At 40.9% G+C, this 20,748-nt stretch overlaps 9 protein-coding genes across 9 annotated transcripts; 5 read left to right on the top strand and 4 right to left on the bottom strand.

Annotated features, from left to right (window-relative positions):
- Positions 1–295: 295 nt before the first annotated feature.
- Positions 296–1,861, top strand: PCYB_111610 (exosome complex exonuclease; the record flags this gene model as incomplete). The annotated part of the gene is made up of 2 exons (XM_004223039.1): positions 296–620; positions 669–1,861. 2 exons carry the CDS (start codon positions 296–298, stop codon positions 1,859–1,861), a joined length of 1,518 nt encoding a protein of 505 aa, XP_004223087.1.
- A 1,490-nt stretch (positions 1,862–3,351) lies between these two features.
- PCYB_111600 (oxidoreductase aldo/keto reductase domain containing protein) lies at positions 3,352–5,588 on the top strand (the record flags this gene model as incomplete). Its single annotated transcript, XM_004223038.1, has 1 exon — positions 3,352–5,588. A coding segment is annotated over one exon (2,237 nt), but the record flags the coding sequence as incomplete, so codon positions are not given.
- A 655-nt stretch (positions 5,589–6,243) lies between these two features.
- On the top strand, positions 6,244–7,341 carry PCYB_111590 (hypothetical protein; the record flags this gene model as incomplete). Its single annotated transcript, XM_004223037.1, has 2 exons — positions 6,244–6,875; positions 6,927–7,341. The coding sequence occupies 2 exons, from the start codon at positions 6,244–6,246 to the stop codon at positions 7,339–7,341; spliced, it is 1,047 nt and encodes a 348-aa protein (XP_004223085.1).
- A 169-nt stretch (positions 7,342–7,510) lies between these two features.
- Positions 7,511–9,526, bottom strand: PCYB_111580 (DNA-directed RNA polymerase II 23 kDa polypeptide; the record flags this gene model as incomplete). The annotated part of the gene is made up of 7 exons (XM_004223036.1): positions 7,511–7,844; positions 8,019–8,093; positions 8,373–8,456; positions 8,662–8,721; positions 8,860–8,941; positions 9,080–9,187; positions 9,384–9,526. The coding sequence occupies 7 exons, from the start codon at positions 9,524–9,526 to the stop codon at positions 7,779–7,781; spliced, it is 618 nt and encodes a 205-aa protein (XP_004223084.1). The 3' UTR covers positions 7,511–7,778.
- Positions 9,527–10,909: 1,383 nt separating this feature from the next.
- PCYB_111570 (ferrochelatase) lies at positions 10,910–12,553 on the bottom strand (the record flags this gene model as incomplete). Its single annotated transcript, XM_004223035.1, has 4 exons — positions 10,910–11,615; positions 11,819–11,924; positions 12,091–12,177; positions 12,400–12,553. 4 exons carry the CDS (start codon positions 12,551–12,553, stop codon positions 10,910–10,912), a joined length of 1,053 nt encoding a protein of 350 aa, XP_004223083.1.
- Positions 12,554–13,004: 451 nt separating this feature from the next.
- Positions 13,005–14,017, top strand: PCYB_111560 (hypothetical protein). Its single transcript, XM_004223034.1, has 2 exons — positions 13,005–13,346; positions 13,419–14,017. The coding sequence occupies exons 1-2, from the start codon at positions 13,074–13,076 to the stop codon at positions 13,893–13,895; spliced, it is 750 nt and encodes a 249-aa protein (XP_004223082.1). The 5' UTR covers positions 13,005–13,073; the 3' UTR covers positions 13,896–14,017.
- A 297-nt stretch (positions 14,018–14,314) lies between these two features.
- PCYB_111550 (50S ribosomal protein L17) lies at positions 14,315–15,448 on the bottom strand (the record flags this gene model as incomplete). Its single annotated transcript, XM_004223033.1, has 3 exons — positions 14,315–14,495; positions 14,880–14,967; positions 15,370–15,448. The coding sequence occupies 3 exons, from the start codon at positions 15,446–15,448 to the stop codon at positions 14,315–14,317; spliced, it is 348 nt and encodes a 115-aa protein (XP_004223081.1).
- A 976-nt stretch (positions 15,449–16,424) lies between these two features.
- On the top strand, positions 16,425–17,008 carry PCYB_111540 (hypothetical protein; the record flags this gene model as incomplete). The annotated part of the gene is made up of 2 exons (XM_004223032.1): positions 16,425–16,576; positions 16,894–17,008. The coding sequence occupies 2 exons, from the start codon at positions 16,425–16,427 to the stop codon at positions 17,006–17,008; spliced, it is 267 nt and encodes an 88-aa protein (XP_004223080.1).
- Positions 17,009–17,737: 729 nt separating this feature from the next.
- On the bottom strand, positions 17,738–20,041 carry PCYB_111530 (hypothetical protein; the record flags this gene model as incomplete). Its single annotated transcript, XM_004223031.1, has 1 exon — positions 17,738–20,041. A coding segment is annotated over exon 1 (2,298 nt), but the record flags the coding sequence as incomplete, so codon positions are not given.
- Positions 20,042–20,748: the final 707 nt, after the last annotated feature.

Raw genomic sequence — 20,748 nt, 5'->3', positions numbered from 1 at the left:
GTTCGCAAGAAGTTGGCATACTCGTTATAAATGTATGTATATATATATATATATTTTTTTTTCTTATTTTTACCATTCAGTTGGTTAATTTTTTTTTTTGAATTGTAAAAAAGGGGGGAATTCGCTAATGCGTTGGAGCAGGGATGCTAACAAATGAATCACCTTTAAGTAGAAATGACTTTAAAATTGTGAAGTGAAGACTCATTTGTTTTTTTTTTTTTATTTTCAATTCGTTAGAATTTTTTTTTTACGTAGTTGTCCCCTTCCCATCTTCAAATGACGATGTCAATACATAATGAAGAGCTGCAAAAACAATGCGAACTTTTTCTGGTGCAACTTGAAAAAGAAGCTGCGATTGGATGGACGAAACTTTGAAGACTCAAGAAACATTTCGATATACTTTTTGGGAGAACATGGAAATGTAGAGGTTTCCATTGGGCATACAAAGGTTATATGTAAAATTACGAGTGAAATTGTGAAGCCTTTTGATAAGAGACCATGTGAAGGAATGATCAAAGTAAATTTAGATATAGATAGTTTTACAAACGTAAATGATAATTCCCAAATTAGTGATGAATGTTTGGAAATTAAAAATTTAATTGAAAGAATTTTAAAATCAAGTAATCTTTTAAATTTTGAATCTTTATGTATTATCCCCCACAAGAAAGTATGGTGTTTGCTAGTAAGCATTATTGTGATAGAAAATGATGGGAATTTATATGACTCTTGTTATTTGTCTGCCTACAGTGCTTTAGTACATTATCGAAATAATGAAGTGACAGTTGATAGTAGTGGAAATATTATTATCGAAGAAGGGGAGACCAATTACACACCATTGTCTATTCATAATACTCCTATTTTGACAACCTTTGCGTACTTTAATTGTGAAGACATATGCCTGATCGATCCATCCATACAGGAAGAAGAATTTATGTCCTCCAAATTATCCGTTGCACTTAATAAAAACGGAAAATTAGTGAGTATATTGAAACCAGGGGGGTCACCCATATCGTATGAAAAAATACTTGAAGCTATCGAGCTAGCTAAAAAAAGAGTTAAAAGCATTTTGAAAATTTTAGAAGATGCTTTAGAGGAAGATAAACATTTAAGAAATAGCTTGAAAAAGAAAAATTTACAGATCAAATATTCTTCCAATCCTGTGCACATAAAATATGATGACACAAATGTTCATGCAAAACCGTTGGTTATCCCCCCCAACAAATCAGTAAAAAATAATCTCAACATTGAACAAATTATAAAGAAATATGAACAGTACATATATTCGCAGGAGGTGAAGAAGGAAGAAAAAGAAAAATCCGCGCAGGGTGAAACAACCCTAGGGGATACTACTCACACAAGTCAGTACCTCTTAAACGAAGAGCTTCGAAAATTGAAACAGAAAAGAGGAGCAAAGAATGGTGACGAGTTTGCCTACATGGATAAGTATGATGACGAGATCAGCGACATCAGCGACATCAGTAGTGACCTCGGCACAAAAAACAAAGTGGACCTTGGAAATGCAGATGTGGGGAAGATAAAAAGACAAGAATTCAGTGACACCAACTCGCATCTGCATAATTTGAAAATGCAAAGAACGAGCGAGGTGCCCAGAAAGGAGATACTTAACCCTGCAGGATCGCAAACGACGGGTGTCATCAGAACGGCGAATGACAGGATAGACGCCACTGTGCGCTCAAACCCGTATTTTAAGGGACACCCAAATTTTGAGGACGATAAAAGGAACACGAGTGCGAAGAAGCACGCCGACTCGTCTGCCGTCTCGAATGACGATTCATCCGACATAGACTTCTCCGTGGCGATTAACCAGAATTTGAAGAAAACGAAGAAGAAAAAAAGCTAGGTGTGTCGGTCAGCGTCGAGGGCCGCTGTGATGGTCAGCTCACGTGAACACGCTTGTCTGCATTAACGTAGGGCACCTCTTTGGTCCATTTTGTGCAGCTGCTTTTATGTGAAGCGGCAGGCGGGGGTCCGCCCTTTTCTCGCCCACTCTGCGTACCTTCGCATATTTGCACATTCGCACGTTCGTAGTTTCGCACGTTCGTACCCTTTCACTTTCGTACCTTCGTGCGTGCTTGGCGGGTTCCCTCTTGGCAGTTGCGCCCCTCTTTAATTTCCCCCGTCTTCACCTTCAAACAGTTTTAATTAAAAATTTTTTCAGTGCCAAAGTGAGGTGCAAAAAAAAAAAAACGCCAAGTAGTGTAAGAAATGGGCACAATAAAATAACCCTCGCCCTATTTCTCGGGGGGAGAAGCTTAAAAGTGCAGCAGAGAGCGCCGAACGGGTAAGCAGGTCGTCATTTTAAGGCGCCCCATTTGTGAAACACATCGGGGGGATTGTTCTTCTGGCCGAACGTTTTGAAGCGGGCCACCCGTGGGGATGTGCCATGTCTGCGCGAAGTATCTTTACATGTGTAAGCCTGTGGCGAACATGCACATGGGTAAACATATAGCTACCGGTTTGGGGAGGGAAAAAAAAATATATATATTAGGTCAAATTGGGGTCATATGTTAGGCCAACTTGCGGCAAAATATTGGGTCATTGTTGAGCCCACCCGGATTGGTGAAAATGCAATCCTGTTCGCAAAATCGGAAGCGTAATTTCCCACTTCACTTTTTTTTTTTCTTTCAATGTTAAAATATGTGAGAATTTTCTGAACTCGTTTCATTCTTTCTTTTTTTATCCCAATTGGAACCAAATGTGTAAATTGAAATGCTTTTAAATTGAAAAAGGGATATTTCTACATTCAATGGAACCGCTTGCCCGCATAGGTTTTTTTTTTTTTAAGGGAGAGTGCAACGAAATGGCTATCATGGAGCAGGGGGCGAAGTGAGGATCGAAATTTTGTTCCTCTTATGGGTAAGCTACTAAGAGGAAACAAATTAAAAGATGAAGAAAAGGGACGCATTAAGGTGTATGCACGCTTTGTGCGCGTTGTTCCTGCTGGGGGGTGAAGCGAATTGCAATGGAGTGGGGCTTCTTTCAGGGAAGAGCAGAGTTAGCCGCGCAGTTGTGCGGGGAGGAAGTAGTGCCTACAGTAGTGCCAACAGTAGCGGCAACAATAGCGGCAACAGTATCTGCAGCAGGAGGGGAGCCGCTCTGAAACGCCACCTCAGGGGGGAACCCCCCCAACCGGAATGGAACAAAAAGGGGAAACAAAAGGAAGTGAGGTACTTCATAACACCGGGGGGGCACCACTTGAGAGACTTGGACCAGGGGACAAAAAGGAGGACCAAGCGGACTGAGCGTATCAAGCGGACTGAACGTACCAAGCGGACCGCGCGTACAAAGCGGATCGAACGTACTAGCCAGACCAAACAATTCGCGCTACACATGAATGAGCGCAAGGGAGATCCCAACGACTATATGTTGAGCCTGATCAGGGAAGGGAAGAATAACCGAGGGCAGACTTTCCCAACGGGAGTAACAAACCAGTATGGACAAAAAAAAACGAGTGTTGACGCTGTACCGGAGAATCGCCGTCCCCTGAAGGAAGACGACGTGACTTATAAGTACGTAGAAGAAATGGAAGCAAAAAAAATTAACATCAGGGGAGTGGACATAGAATATCGAGTGTACAATTTAGAAGAAGGAATATACATCGTGGATAATGCAAATTATGAGAAAATAAAAAATTTGTGGAATACAGACGAATTGAAGAAGGCCAAAGAAAATTTCCAAGGATCTTTTGGCATAAAAAGTCAGGGCATTAAAGAGGAGGATTGGATTATGCTCCCATTAGAATATAATGAAGATAAAAATATCAAGTTGGTGAAGGCGGACTTTGACAATCCGACATATGATTATATAATCACGTACTATGACAAAGAAAGGAATTACTACTTCGAATATAAAAGAAGAAATTATTACAAACCGTTTCGAAACACAGTGCATGAAACACCACCATATAAATCAGAGTTAGAGGAAGACAGAAGATATTATGGCAAAGAAATTATCATACCTAAGAAAAAGCTAGATAATGAAATTTTTAGGCAACCAATGTTAAGTGATGTTTTGACAGGGGGGTGTAATAAAGAACCCATAGGATTAGAATCATGGAGGTATGTAAAATATCCTTACGGAAATTTAATCGAGTATCAAAAATATAGCCAATTTTATTGTGTTAAAAAAAATGGGAAAGATAAACCCGATATGAGATACCACTATTTGGGGAATAGCAATTTAGCTGTTTCTGAAATTTGCTTAGGCACCATGAATTTCGGAAATTATGTGGATCAAAAATTGGCTCACGAACTATTTGATTATGCTTATGAGGAGTTTCAGGTGAATTTTTTCGATACGGCCGAAATATATCCCTTGCCTGTTAGCGAGAACTACTTTGGGTTATCGGAAGAAATTTTAGGAAACTGGATTAGGGCTAAGGGGAAGGCGAACCGGCACAAGTTTGTCATCGCGACGAAGATTTGCGGCAGGACGGATAAGATTCCTTGGGCTAGGAAGTACAAGCGGGGGGGTGCGACTGGAACAGCGGCTGGAACAGCGGCTGGTGGAGCTGCCTATACACATGGCTCCGGGGGAGGCGCATCAGCGAACGGCCAGGGTAACCCCAACCAGGGTAACTCCAACCAGGGTAACCCCAACCAGGGCAGCCCCAACCAGGGCAACCACGAGCAGGGTGCCTACTCCAAGGAGGAGAGCAAAAGCCCGATGGAAAAGCTCGAGGAACTAAAAAGAAAGGAGGAGTTATATTTCAAAAAGGACTACGAAGCGATGGAAAAAATGAAAGAACTAGAGAAGTGGAAGCAGAGTCAGAGAGATGACAACCTGATCACGTTGAGCAAGGAGAATATCATTTCGAGTGTGGATAACTGCTTGATGAGATTGAAGACGAATTATATCGACCTGCTGCAACTGCATTGGCCAGATAGGTACTATCCCAATCAGTCCTCAGGAGATTATAGTGATGTACTTTACGACTATAACAAGTACTATGACGACTTTGTGCCCTTTGTAGAGCAGCTGCAAGCAATTAATGAATTAAAAAAAAAAGGGAAAATTAGAGAATGGGGACTAAGTAATGAAACTCCCTTTGGCTTACTCAAATTTTACGATTTATGTAAACAATTGCACATATCTCCACCCGTATCGGTGCAGTTAGAATATAATTTATTGTGTCGTAATGATGTAGAAAAAGGGTTTCTTGAAATTTGTAGACCCCAAAATGCTAATGTTTCAATTTTGGCTTATTCACCCCTGTGTGCGGGTATTTTAACTGGGAAGTATTTAGAGTACACAGATTACACCACCAAGGGGAGAATGCAAAAGTTCCCTTCCTACATGAAGCGGTTGCGAGGATCCATAGCTACGTATATCATTCGGGAGTTGTATTATTTAAGTCAGAAGTACTACTTCCCCAACCTGACTGTGGCTGCCCTAAAATGGGTGTACACACGATCGTTCGTCACGTCCACTGTTATCGGCGTGTCCGACTTCCTGCAGCTGCGCGAGAATTTGTACTCGCTCACGGAGGATGTGTTGTTTACGGACAAGCTGGAGCGAGAAATAAATGCGCTCCACTGGAAATTCAGGGACCCCATCAGGATCATCCAGTGAAGCGTCCGGGGAGGGGCGGCGAGTATCGTGATTAGCGGCGTCAAACTGGTAGCGGCATCGAATTTGTGTACTGTGCTGTTAATGTTTTTCTTTTTTTCTCTTTTTTTTCTTTTTTTTTTTCTTTTTTTCTTGGCGTGCCAACGGATTGCACCAGCAGAGTGGGGCCCTCCGGATGGGTATATGAAGCCCCCCCATCTCATTTTCTTCCCTTCCCCTTTTTTTTACAAGTGTCGGTCTGCATGTGCACAGTTGAATGCTCGACAATTCTGATTCACCTTTTCAGCGCCCTATATTTTTTCCTCCCCAATTCGGCGTCCTTTGTTTTGCCCCCTCGCGCTGGGTCTCATTCGTGGGTTACGCCCATTTGTTCATTTTTTTGTGAAGCGTTTTTTTTTTTTTTTTTATCAAATTGGTGTGCCCCGCACCTTTTACGTTTTTTTTTTTTTTTACCTCTCCACATGTTGAACGCAGAGAATCATGCACCTATTGAGTTAGGCACCTCAAATTGGTGCTTCGCAAATGGTCCCAATCCGATGGTTTTTGCAGCCATTTTTTTAAAGGGCAAAATTGGGGAAGTACCTTCCAAGTACAATTTTGTGTAACTCCCCCAACTGTTCCACCCTTTCCACGTTGACGCATGACGAGCTGAACATGGACGTGGAAAACGGGAGAAGCATGGTAAGTGAAAACGGAAGAAAGGCGCTGTTTTACCTGAGCAACCATGCAGACAACATATGCAGCGTGAAATTTTGCAGCGAAGATGTGTTGATCTCTAGCTGCGATTGCGGAATGGTAACTTTATGGGATTTAAATAATTTAACAAGCACAGGGAATTACAAGGTATCAAATTATAGTGCATTATATGCATCCCTTTTTGATAAGGACCATTTTTTTGTAAAAACAAAAGAAGGGTCGGTAAAATTATGGGACATAAAGCGTAACCATTGTGCTGTAAAATTAGACGCCAACAATTATACGTATGCCAAGCCGTACTCTGTAAATGGAAAAATAGTCACGCCTGTAAATCACAATGGGGACATTGCCATCTATGACCTGCGGACTCAAGCAGATTTGCCGCGTAACAATACCCTATGCAGTGCCTCGAACGAAGGAAGTAGTAACACGCTCGTCATACGATTTAACAAAATAAAGAAAAGTCTTGGAGAGATCAAAATGTTATCCTCCAGTGGAATGCAGAAAGAAAATAAATCTATTTTGAACAGCGAATTGAAGTTCTGTAGTGACATTTTGGATATTTACCCAATTTCATTTTGGGGAGACTCGTATATCCTGGCATGTTACGAACCGTTTTTTTTTTTAATCTACGATTTTAGGATGACTAACCAGCTGGTTTCGAGTTTTATAATAGACGTGAAGGAAAATGTCCTAAGTTATCACATAAATAAAAACAAATGCGTAGTTAGTACTAGCAACAATTCTGTGTACTCCCTTACATTGGGACAAAATGAACAGGTCTGTTTGGTTAAGAAGGCACACTGCCCAAAATATAATATGAGTAATTTGGTGATAAGATCGGATAGTAAACTCTTTATTTCAATTACGGACAACTGTTCTGTTAACTTGTGTGATTTACATCAAATGGAAGTGATAGACTCCATTAAGACATATAAGTTTAACTGCTACAATTTCGTTGACTTCCATCCTTTTTCCGGCTTGTTCGCAGTGGCAGAACGGAATAAGGTTTCTATTTGGGCCAACCAAGCCTCCAGTTTTGAGCCACCCCCCTAGAGTAGCGACTAGTCGTCAGAGGTGGTGCCATTTGGGTGAGACGCGTCTAAATGGGGTGCACACTGAATACTCCTAATCGTGTAGCCCACCTTCAACATGTCCCCCGAAATGTGTTACCAATTTGAAAAGGTTAAAAAATTGCCAAGTTTAGCAAAGAGTTTTTAATTTTGAAGTATCAAAAACAATGGTAATGAGTAAACGAAATAAAAAGGAGCTGGAAAAGCAAACATTCAAATCGGTTACTACGTGGGGGAGAAAAACTCGGAGAAGCAACTGCACGCATGCTCACTATTATGATGGCGTGAAATCGGGAACAGCATGAATACATGTTCACACGATATCGTGGTAACAAGGAAGAAAACAGGAAAAAAAAAAATGACAAAAATGGATCGGCAATTTTGCAGGGAGGTGAAGTCGACACACGAAATGGGTCGCTTTCAAACCACGAGCCTGTAGGTCACGTACCTACCAGCTGTTTCACTGGGCCTGATTATTTTAACAACCTGCGAAATGGAAGGGGAAAGCATGAAAGCGTGAAAGCACGAAAGCATGAAAGCACGAAAGCATGAAAGCATACAAAAATATGATGCACTTGGGGGACGAATCGCATGGGCAAACGGGCAACTGTGTGCGGCGAAAACGGGCTCCTTGCCATTAGCACCTTTTTTTTTTTTTACCTGTCCTTTTGCGAGGCCGAAGTATCGACACACAGGATCCACGTCTTGAATTCGAGGCAACTTGTTTTCTTTAATCTGAAAATAAAGCAGTGGGCGAAATATGCGGGGGAAAGAAATATAGGGGACAGAGGTATAGGGGAAAGAAGCATAGGAATGGAAAATTCTCCTCCACGCCTGCTTCAATGCGAGTACTAACATAACGAAGCATATGGGTTTATTTCCCGTTTGATCAATTTTAATATCACCCCAAAGGGCGTAGAATATTGCATAGTAAAACCGCACAATTTCACTCTGCTCATGCGTTTCTTTTCCTTTGCAGGTTTCTCCTCTTTGTGGTTTCCTTTATAGTTTTACCTTATATCTTTGTAGGAGGTTCCTTTTTTCGTCACTCGTGAGGGGGATGTGCTTTGGAACCAGCTCGTGCTTGGTTATGTTAACCTGGCGAAAGTTGAAATTGACGAGATACATATCTTTGTTGCGTCAGGAGTTACTTGCGGGTAACAAGGTGTGCCCTCCCCAAAATGGAGATCCCCGCGTGGTAAGTTTATACCCCTTTTCATCTCTTCGCAAACACGAAGGTATCACCTTTTTTGTTAACACAAATAATTTGTTAATTTTTTTTTTTTTTTTTAACTATGCTTACCAACAATTCGGTGTCCAAAAAATTTTCTATGATGTGTCTGGGGGCAGCTTCCTTAATTGCCTATATAGGAGTGAAAGCACAGGATGTAGGTGTCGACAGGTGGAAAAAAAAATAAATAAATAAAAACCATGTTCATTTTTTATATATAAAAAAGGAGAAACAAAATTATCATATTATGCTTGTGCGCATAAGAATTACATCTCGAGCGAAGGGCGTCAACGTATTTTGCGTCACAAGTATTGCTCTCTGAATTGACTTTTCATCCATTTTTTCCGTCAGCCTGTATGGTTATATTTTTATATAAAGTTAAAATTGTATGTGAAGGGTAGCGATAGGTGTGAAGAGGTAGCATGTGACATTATATAAGTAGATACGACCCCGACGGTCGCACGCATTTTTAGCGTCTTTGGTGTGTTACTCTCTCAAAGGTTTGACTCCCGTTTTTTTAATTTCATCTGCGAAGTAAACTATAATTTTGTTGTTTGCGTCGTTCTTGTGACTTGTAATGATAGTCATTCTGGATCGTCTGAAAAAGGAAGCGAGGGAAAAGGTGTGGGAGGGTTGATCATCGTACATGCTTCTTTGCACAGCAGTTTATTATTTTAAAAAAGAGGGTAAGAAAAAAAAAAAAAAAACTCGGCACGTTTTTTCCAACGTGGAGGAGTATGCATTTGCAAATGTCCTTTATCACACGTGTGAATTTTTTAAGTGTTCTTTCTTACAATTTTTCATTTTCCTCAAATTGCTCCTTGAATGTGGCAAAGTTTTCCAGCTTCTCTCTGGGTGTTATGATGTATCCCCTGTCCTCGAGCATCTCACAACAGGTTTTTCTGCATTTGTAGAACCTCGTGATGGGGTCTTCCATTTGGCTGATTAGCTATCTGTCACGAGGTGGGGCCTTTTTTTTTTTTTGCTTCACTCACGGGGTGGTAACAACTTCTTACTTTTCTCTATCTTCTTTTTCCCCTCGTCTATTTTTCAAATTGTTTTTCTGCCAGGGCACAGCTGATCTGACAATGTTAATTCTTGGAATTTAGCTTATCAAATTGTTGGGGGGTAAAAATGGGTATAATATAAGCAGCGCTATGCGGCGCTGTTTAGCTATTCATGCTATGCTTGCTCTTTCGCAGGGGCAGTTTTTTCCGGTTCCCTTCTTCTTACGAGGCCATTTCTTCCTATGGGAACTTCCACTCGTTCATATTTACTTTTTTTTTTTTTTTTTTTTTTTTTGCTTTTTTTAAAAAGGAGAAAAAGGAATTACTGTTCACCGTTCTAAGCGCGCTGGTTTGTTAATCCACTCGAAGGAACATTTCGAATGCGCATGTCGAGCAGTGCTCCCTGGAGAATCGCTAATTGTTAAACTTAAAAGCGAATGTGGATTTATTCTATACATGCGTTTGCAATACGCGTTCTCCTCATAGCTTGCTCATTTGCACGGAGGTTCTTGTGCTCCGCATTAAAAATGGCATATTGCTTTCTCCTTCGGGGTAAGTCCCTTTCATTATCGAAAGGTGGGTTTGCTTTATTTTGCTTTATTTATTTTGCTTTGTTTTGTTTTGTTTTGTTTTATTTTGTATTGTTTTATGTTTTTTTTTTTTTTTCATTTCTACGACGGCATAAAGTCGGCCTATCCTTGGCAAGTCGCAAATACAACTGCATTTTAGCTTTCTCTTTAGTTTGCGTAGCGCTTATCAGAAGGGGCGTTTTATGTAGCAACAAATGACGCAACGCGAGGGATTTCCAAGAAGCATTTTTTTAAATAAAACATGTATACACCTACGTTCATACTGCTCCGCACGGGGGTATGGATGCATTCGAGCAGAGGGGTTGTTAAAATTGGGGGGAAGGAAAAAAATTAACGACAAATGGTTGGCATTCTTGCCTTCAATTTACATAGCAAATGGGGTGAAAAAAAAAAAAATTCCTGTCACTGGTAAGCAAAAAAAAAAATATTTTGTACAAGATACCATTTTGTTCTCCTTTTTATAATTTTTAGCCAAATGAAAAATGGTCGGCCAATAAGGGGTGAGAATAACCTTGATGTGCATACCCAGCTGTGCACATTTTTTTTTTTTTTCTGCATTGCTAATGTATGCAGCTGGGGGAAGGGGTAGACTCCCGACTGGGAACGCGCAAATGTGTATGTAGGCACAGTATACATATATCTCTGTACCGTTGGGATGATTCAAATGTGCCATTTGATGGAATGGTGACGGATGGAAGGCAGGCAATCAATCTTCTTGCGTGCCTACCATCCGACCATGTTCTCCTGAATAATACCCATGAGAAAATCAATGCCCACTTTTGAATAATTTAAGCAGCTTATATATCGTAGACGCCCATTGCCATGCTTAAGGAACTGCTGGCGATAAGTGATTTCAATTTCTTCCAATGTCTCCAAGCAGTCAGCGGAAAAGGATGGACAAACGACATCGACGACATTACATCCTTCAAAAGACAACTGTTTTAAAATATTTTCGATACATGGTTGTATCCATTTCTGTCCTTCTATTCTGGATTGAAAAGCCAATATATAATCTTCCTTCTTAAGGTTGAGCTTTTTAATCAACTGGTTTGTACTCTCGATACAAAAAAAAGGATATAAATCTCCATCTTCCACCGTTTTAGTAGGTATGGAATGGTATGATATGATTAATTTATTTCCCTTTCCATTTATTTTCCAAAAATTTTGAATACTCTCAGTGATACTATTTAGGTACTTTTCATTTAGACAGTATCCCGATAGAAATCTCAACTCTGGGATGTTATTCCACTTTTTTAAATTTTCACCTATGCAATCAAGCGTGGATGCTACTGTGCATTCGGCCGATTGGGGATATAGGGGCACTACTAGAAGCTTGTTTATGTTTTTGCTTTTCAAATAATCCAATGCTCTTTTTATGGACCTTTCTCCGTATCGCATTCCGTAGGTAATCGTGACTTTGTCCTTGTACCTGCGAGGTTGTGGAGTGGTGGCCATGTCGGCGTTGGGGTGGTGACGCTCTTCCCATTCGTGTGAATAACGCGTGATTCTACCAAACACTGATTGATTAGTCTTTCCCACACAAATGAAAGCAGGCGATTTCTACATTTTTGTGAATGCCCACATGAACGCAGATTCATAGGAGGTCTTCTTTTTTTTTTCTCTCTCAGTTACATTGCAAATAAACGCTCCTTCAACGCGGCGCACTGGTTATGCGTGTTCACGCATAGAGGGGACCCTTCGTCTGTCCATACATTTTTATATTTGGATAGGGACTTCCCTGCGGGGAGCACACATGAGATGGTGATCAGGGGTGTGGGAAATGCCATGCATATCTTTTTCGTGTCACCTTGCGGCGGTGTAAATAGGCATAACGAGCGTCTTGGTTGCCCTCAGAAGGGTGTCTTTTTTTCGAAATAATTTTTTCCCTCTTTTTTTATTGTTACCGCTGCGGAAGGGCAGTACGTATCCGTAGAGCAGGGGCAGCCACAAAAAGCGATTCAGCTTGACAACTCGAGGGTCGCCCAGGAACTCTAAAAGGGGTAGGGGTGTCCGGAAAATTAAAAAATAAAATAATAAGTTAATATGCGCGGATGTGGTACAATATGTATGATGTATATGCGCATTATAGGGTGTATTTTATTTTATTTTTTTTTTTTTTAAAGGAGTATTGCGTATCCCCACGGAGGTGTGTATGGGGGGGGAAGCAGCTCTATCTCAGAGCACTACCCGATTGTTTCTGCCCTTTTCCTTACTAGCCAAATATTTGTACAGCGCCCAATAAGTCGGTTTCTCGGGGCTGCCCAAATTTGTTATAAGTATGCCGATTTTGTTACGTTGGATGCTGTTTACTATTTTATCTTTGCATAAATTTAAGTTGTTGAATTTTAGGAAGTCCTCTATATTCATTTTTACAAATGGCACCCGCTGGGATGTTCACAGGTGGTACGCGCGCAAGGGGGGTTGGCTGTACCGAGGGGGAGTGCGGGTAAATTGGGAGGGTGAAATTCAATTGGGGCGAGCCAAAAAGGGGCCGCGAAAATGAGGCCGCGAGAATGTATCGCTATGCAAACGAAACTCGCTGAAGTTGACGCTGAAGGGATGATCTTCATATGTTACAAACGGAGAGAACAAGAGAGGACAAAATGACAGGCAAAAATTAATTTAAAAAAAAAAAAAAAATTGGGAAGTAAACAAATGAGGCTAAACACCGCACAAGCGAAGTTGTAAAATTTGCACCTGCGTAGGAAACACAGCACATTTGTATATACGCGTACGTTACATATTCTTATAAAATATAAGTAGCTCTGAAAGGGCGCGTGAAAAGCTCGCGTAAAAAGCTGACGTGGGAAATGCTGATCTTTTAAGATGCCGCTTCCCTTTTTGACTGAGCAGGAAAGTGGGCCAGCTAAACAGCAAAGAACGCAAGATGAAGATTAATTTATCCCTGGGCAAAAAAAGTACAGGCGAGGGAGCGGGACAACGGACGGGTAACGAGGAAGGCACATCGACTGGGGCATTGAAAAAGGGACGTCGGGAAGGTGATCGAAAAAGCGATAAAGAGGGGAGGACCACAACCAAAGAAAACAGTGTGAAGAATCAAATAGGGGATTTTTTTATGACCTCAGATGATGAAGAGGAACCGTACGAATTGGAGAACAACCAAAATAAAAAAATAAATGAAGAAAAAAATAAACAAATCGAAAGTGAAATAAGAGAGTATATTTATGAGCATGAAAATCCGGGGGAAACAAAACCAAGGGAGGAATTAAAAATTGATCACACAGACAAGAAGAAGAAAATTCGCTACCTGGGTTATAGGGGCGACGAGTTGACGAAACTGCATGAGGATAGAGCGAACGGGTTGGGGGGGAAGAAGCAGTATGGCCCGTGCTATAAGGAACTGGGAGAAAGCAGAAGCGACCATCGGGGTGATGACAAATGGGGGGAGAAACGATCGAAGGAATATTTGCCGAAATCCCCAAGTGGAAGAAAACACAGGGAGAGGGAAGACGCAGCTGGAGCCAAGGCCGAAGTGGAGAAGGAAATCCGCATAGATGACATATTCAATAAGAAGGAGAGCGACCAGAAGGGAAAGTCCAAATACATGGACGCCCTCATCGGTAGCGCCAAACGAAGGGAATTGGAAAGGGAAATGTTGATCCAAAAAAAACTCAAAATTGATACATCCAAGGAAGAAAAAGTTTTTATAACGAAAGCGTATAAAAAAAAAAAATGGATAGGGAACTAATTATGAAGGATATGGAGCTGGAACACCACCAGGTGCAGGCTGAGAATCGGCAGTCCAACTTCAACTTGAATTTGTTTCTTAAAAATATAAATGCACCGTCGAATTATAATCGGTCGAATAGGCACCCCCATTGTGAGAAGTAAAATTGGGGCAACAAAAATTTAACATGATCATTGTCACCCAAGTGTGGGGGGGAGATATTTGACGAGGGGAAAAACGCGTGTGCAAACAGAGAATGGGATGACGGCAAACTACACGTAGCATGTGCACAACGGCGTATGATGAACGGATAAGGCGAGAAAAAAGGGAAATAAAAAAAAAAAGAAGCCAGTTAAGACAGGTCCCCCGCAAAAGCATTTGTTTTTTCCCCCCCCCTTGAGGATCACTCCACCTGTGAAACGTCCCAAAGAATTATCATGTCACTCCTTATTTTCCTTGTACAAAATTTTGACGAGGATGTAATTTTTCCAGGGGCCTATCCGATACCCCAGTGGTTGAATCCGGACAATGTCTCCGATCTTTGCTTCGCTCTTTTCGTCATGCGCCCAAATTTTTTTTGTGTACCTGAAGGTCTTTTTGTACCGAACGACGTACATGTACCTGTGGGGTGTATGCCGAATGGGGGCGAAGTAAAATGTGGGCTATGTAAAATTTTGGCCATATAATTTTTTTTTTTTTTCTCCTTTTTTAATGTGTAAGTGCATTTTTCATGCACATTGGGGGGAACCTCTCCCTGGAATCCCCCCCCTTCTCATTTTTTTTCGTGTGCCTATTTAGGGGTAATATGCTACTGTGTTGTGTTTATTCTAAGGCCTTTTTTGTGTGGCATATCTTTTACCCCTTTTGTGTGTATTCAGCTTGACCGCGACTCGGTGGGTAAAGACACGTTTCCCCAGGTGTGGATACTCGCATGGGGGGACAGGCGTACCTGCGTCCCTTTTGCCCTCCGAGGGGCGGCCCCACGTATCGTCTCACTAGGCTAACCTGTCACATGCAACTCGTATGCTCTTGGGATGCTTGTCGTTAATGACGTAACCGACCATTTCGTTGTTCGCTAAATTGTTTTTAATAACTTTAGTGGGTTAAAAAAAAAAAGGGAATATCATATGTGGTTGTAGGGGAAAGGGGATGTTGAAAAAATGTACGCATGGAAATGAGCAAATAATGGAGGGAAAAAAGGGCACATGCAATCGGTAGGAGAAAAGCGTGAACACAAAAAAAGGGAGGTAATAAAACAAGACATTAGCAAAGTATTAACAGGATGTAATTAAAAAAATATGCTATGATGTACACTGTAAAATTAACAAAACGGAGAGCTGTGGTAGCTGTCTGGAATAATAACGTAACAAACAACAACTGACGTAATTTGGCTAGTCTAATTCTCGCCATTTTTATGGACATATCGTGTGGTGCGCCATTGCGTTGTTTGCTTCACGGTATGAGCAAATTTAAAAAAAAAAAAAAGGCATATTACATGTCCTCAAATATCCAGCCGTAGCACGTTGCCAAGCTTTGTAATGCCAGTAGGAATATATGCCGCTTAGTTTTATCATTTTTTTTTTTCTGTTTCTTCTCCCTTGCTGGTTTACATGCTTCTCGCGGATGGCGTGACGTAGGTGGTGCAGCGCGTTCGTTGTATAGGAATCCTCACGCTCGTTCCAATGGGCTCATTTGCTTACGCATGTAGGTCGCCCCGACGGTGATTGGAACGGAGCATGTCCAGAAAGCGCTCTATGCCAACCCCCGAATAAGTGGCGTGGAGAACTTTTAACGAAGAAGCGCGCTGTTCAGTTGGTGCCGCACGGAAATGGCGCCATGCATATGTGTATATGTGCACTTCGCTCCTTTACTTTGGCCCTAAATATTTGGCCATTTCGCAAGAGGGAAAAAAACAAAACGCAACAATGCTTCCGCTAACACATGGGCAAACGGTGACGCGCGAGAAAACGGGGGAAGTCCAAAGATGTGGCGAGCGGAAATGGAAGGCCTTCCCGTTAGGCACTACAAATCATTTTGAGAAAAAAAAATATGCAAATGTATAAATATACATGTGCGCAACGTACGTATGCGGAACGACATATGCTAAAATTCCCCCGAAATGTGGCAACAAAAAAATTGTGGCAAACGCATGCTCTGTTTATTCGTGCGTTGACCTATGGATACCACTGCAAAGATGTTTTGCGTTATGCGTGCGGTTGAAAGAAATGTTGCCATGAGAGTAAAAAATTGCTCCCGGTTCTATGCTTTTTTAACTTTAACCAAAACTGCGTTCCTTCGTTCAGTTATTATTTGTTCATCCGAATTTTAATTTTTTTTTAAACAATTTTGTATCCTTTAAAAGTAGTTTAGCAGTGCGTGTAGAAGGATTGTAAGGGCCTTGTTATAGTGGTTAAGCGTCACCTTTATTTTTCGCATTTTTTCCTCATTTTTTTTGCGTTTTTTCCGCACTTTTTCCGCGTTTTTTTCCGTGTTTTTTTCCGCTTTTTTTCGCCATTTTTTCTCCACCCCATCCGGCGCAACTAGTACAAGATGTTTTACCCAGGAATGTTTCGAGAAAAGCCGAAGGACATAATTTCGGACAAGTGGAAAATCATTTTGAGGGTTTCGGGCTTCCTCGTGTCATGTTATTTGATCTGCTTCCATGGGGACTTATTTGATATACCAGAAAATAACAAGCTGTCGTAGGGAGTTTCTTCCGCCCAAGGGGGAGGCATCCGCGCAGGGAAGGCCACGTATGTGGGCATAAACGTAAGTATATAAATAGGGAAAGAGCGGGAAATGGCTAAAGATATAAAAATGGGAGAAATATGGAGGAACAGGAATCCCTTTGGAAGAGAAGACGGAACAACCATGTGCCAAGTCAGTGGGAACGCATACGCGACTGCGTTGGCGCATGCATCGCACTGAACAGCAGCAGGGGTCATCTTAAGTTTACGCATCCCTGCAGTAAATGTTGCTTTTTTACACGTTTCCGTTTTTCTGGTTCACCCTTTTTAAGGGTTGACAGCTCTTTTTTCAAAGCGCAAAGCGGGGAGTCGCCACCCTTTTTTTTCGAAACATTGTTGTATTTCTTTGTACCATTAAGCAACATAAAACGCTTCGAATTGAAGTAAAATTTTCATTTTTTTTAAAAAAAATTATGTACATGTGAGTTACGATTTTTTTCCTATATTGGAGGGCAAAAAAAAAGGATGTGCATTTTGCGAAGTGTAATCAGGTGGACAGGAAGAAGAGGAGGGATAGAAAGGGAAAGTACGTTTAATTTTACGCAGAGCGCAGTTAAATATGGTGAGTAAAATTCCGCATATCTATGCGGTGAGTTGTAAAAAAAAAAAAAAAAAATATGAAAGAATAAAAGGAAGGGAGAAATCAAAAGAGAAGGAGGGAAAATACAACGGAGGAGAAAAGACACACAAAACGGAAATCCACATGTACTGTTCATACACACGGTGGATAGAAGCAAATTGGGTTAAGTTGGACATTGGGGCAAAAAAAAAAAAATTAAAAACTTAAAAAGGTTAAAACACTAAAAAAAAAAAATGGTGTGGAGAGGGAGGAGATTAAAAAAGGGGAAAAAATATATGTACATGATAAAATGCACAAAAAATCTCACTCAGTGCTACAAAATTTGCAATGAGACGAGGTGCTGATGGGAAATGACGTCAACGCGCGTGGAATGTAGTCCCTCTCTCTACCTCTCTACCTCTCTACCTCTCTTTCTTTCTTTCTTTCTTTCTTCCTCTTTCTTTCCTTCTTTCTCTCTCTTTCCCTCCCTGCACGCACACATGCTAATAGGAACCCCCCCGCAAAATGGCGTAACTACACACTGCGGTGACCAGGCTAGACAAATCTGTAATTCTTCACGCACTGAAAAAAGTACACGTAGAGTTCATCGTAGCTTCTCGTGGATAGCATTTCTTCATTCACATTGTCATATATGTACTTGGAAATACCCCTGTAAATTTTCTTGGCATCAGATTGTTTGAGCTTCTCAATTATGGCGACGATGTCAAAGTGCAGATCATGCGTCAACTTTAAGAAATGCTTATGGCTAAAAAGAAGTTGAAGCTTTTTAATTTTTTCCAAAATGACATGGAAGGAGTAGTACACATAAATAATTCTTGGGCTGTTAAACATATTCAGTAAATTCCTATACTTGACATAAAATCCAAACAAGAAAATGTCCTCGCAATGATAAATTTTCTTGTCATCACATGTTAGCAGTGCTCGAATTACAAATTTGTAAAAATTTAACGAAAAGGTGAATATAAAGTTGTTTATTAATTTTTTTTTTAATATTTTTCTCAAACATTGCAAATGATTGGAAACTTTTTTAAAATACACAATATATTTGTCCTTAAAAAAAAAATAATTACACAAACAAAAAAGATGTTTGGGGATTTTAAACGTTTTGGTCATAATTTTCAGTTTTTTTAACAATTCGTAATCTTTTTTCAGCGCTTCAAAAATGGACTTGATGTTCATTCTGTACTCCAGGATCCTTGAGCAATCGTCGCAGAAAATGTGCGTTTTTCTTACGGCTAGGAATTCTTCTCTGATTTGAACGCGTTCTTCGTGCAGCTGATTTTCCGAGTGGAGCGATGCGTCGTTGTTTGTACCCTGCCACGAAATGCCATCGAAGGAGCTTCCTCCCTCCCACGAGGTGCTATCGTTCGTGTCTCTCGGGGATAAGGGACCATCCATGTCTCTCAGGGATAAGGGGCCATCCATGTCTCTCAGGGAGAGGGAACCTTCCATGTCTCTCGGGGATAAGGGACCATCCATGTCTCTCAGGGAGAGGGAACCTTCCGTGTCTCCCATGGAGAAGGAATCGTTATGATCTCCCATGAAGGAACCCTTGGCGTCTTTCTTCGAAATCGCACCTCTCTTCCCCCCCAGCGGAAGGTTGTCAACACTTCTACGGCACGAACGGGCGTCCGCATTATCCTCCTTGCGCACAACATTGTCCCAATCATCACCACGGCGTTGATCCCTGAGGGACGAACAATCGAGTTCGTAACAATCCTCGGTAGAATCAAGGCTTATTTTTTTCCTTTTTTGTGGGGGCTCCCCCAATTCGTCAGCCCCTTCTCCCTCGGGGGGCTGATCTGTAATGGCCTGGTCATTATTATCCTCCTTGTTTACGTGCAAGTTACGCTCTCCAGATTTTATAATATGATTAAAATAATTTAAAAGCAATTTATTTGACACAGTTAAATTAATTTTCTCTGCAAATACACATAAGGAATCCCTGTCAACTTTCTGTTGACAAAATACACAAATGGCATTTAAGCAAAATTGGAAATATACAGAAACCCAAGGGACATCAAAAATGGTATAAAATTTTCCATTAAATTTGAAAAGCTGAAAAGGATCAAACCGTTTGGTCCTATTTTTAGGCACCATTTCATTATTGTTTATTTTTAAAAATCCATTTTTTAATTTTTTTTTCAAATCTATTATTTCGTGGGAGAGATGTGTGTACAGCCAAAATTTTCTGAACCATTCGTTTCCTTCTTTTTCAGAGTTTGTGTTGTGTAGCGGTCTCTTCCCTTTCGAGTAAAAATCGATGTTCAAGCATTCCCTAATTGATCGCATTTTCCCACCTTTTTTTACGTTCTTTTCGTAAAAGTTTTTATACTTGCGTTGTTTTGATTTTATCTTTCGCTTTGTTGCTTCCTCGTGTGGGGGGTGCCCCAAATTATTCGTGCGCTCTTCTTCGTAGGTCACCAAATCGATTATTTCCCCGTTCGGGTGGGACTCATTTTGTTCAGCAGTGCTACTCCAATTAGGATTTCCCTCATGTGTTTCGTTTTCCTCAAAGGGGCTACGCCTATCATTCTGGTTCGCACTTAGGTTCGATGTAGCTATAGCTGTGGCTATATCTGAAGAGGGGGGTAGTTCTCCTTCGTTCCTTTCGACATTGTTTTTTACTTCTGAATTTTCCTTCGCGTCTTCTCCCTCCTCTTCCTCCGTGTATTCCTTGTCCATCAATATGGACAGACACTCATTCATAAAGTATACGTTCGTCTTAACATTAATTCTCAGGGAAATTATTAAATTTTGAATCTCCAGAATGGTCAAAAATTCGGTTATTTTTATTATGATAATTTCATTGTGTAGCAAATCTTTTATATTCATCTCTTCTGTGTGGTTGGAATCGAAAAGGTTTTTTTTTCTTCGGTTGGCTGCGCTGCAGTGGGTTATGCATGCTATGCATGTTCCGATGGAAGGGTGTTAAGATAGCTCTATGCACGTGGATTATGCAACTGTATTTGCTTCTGGACGTTCGAACGTATGCGTGCAGTGTTTTATATACATACGAGCAACATACGGTTCAAGGAATTCCAGTTTAATGTTCGGGGGAAAAAAAAAGGCTCAAAATGAATTCCACCATTTCGTGCCTTTTAAAATGTTTTATTTCACTTTTCAAAATGGCTTCGTATGCTTGACGCTCTTTCTCGTTTTCATAGGAGGGTTTTTTTTTTTTTTTTTGACCCAGGGGTAGAACGTACATAAACGCATGCCTCCTCAATGCGGTTCGGCGTTATTTTCTCTCCTCCTCTATGTTTCGTAAGCATGGATATAAGCTTACGCTATGCGAAGGGGATGAAGAAAATGGTTTCAGAGACGACGGCGGTAGTGATGGAAATATGCTGTACGCTTCTCTTTTATCACCTTTGGCGTGAAGCTGATTAGCGGGTCAGGACATGGCGCGCTCGCCTGTTCGGTAGATTTATGCAAAAATAGGCCATCCTATACAGAGGGGTATAACATATAACCATATACGTATTTGAGGATAAGCATACGTACAATTTTATGCTATATCTGTTTCTTCCTTGTAGGTTCAAAA

The sequence above is a fragment of the Plasmodium cynomolgi genome, chromosome 11, assembly GCF_000321355.1.
Source record: "Plasmodium cynomolgi strain B DNA, chromosome 11, whole genome shotgun sequence".
Lineage (NCBI taxonomy): Eukaryota > Apicomplexa > Aconoidasida > Haemosporida > Plasmodiidae > Plasmodium > Plasmodium cynomolgi.
This window is presented reverse-complemented; position numbering and strand designations above follow the sequence as displayed.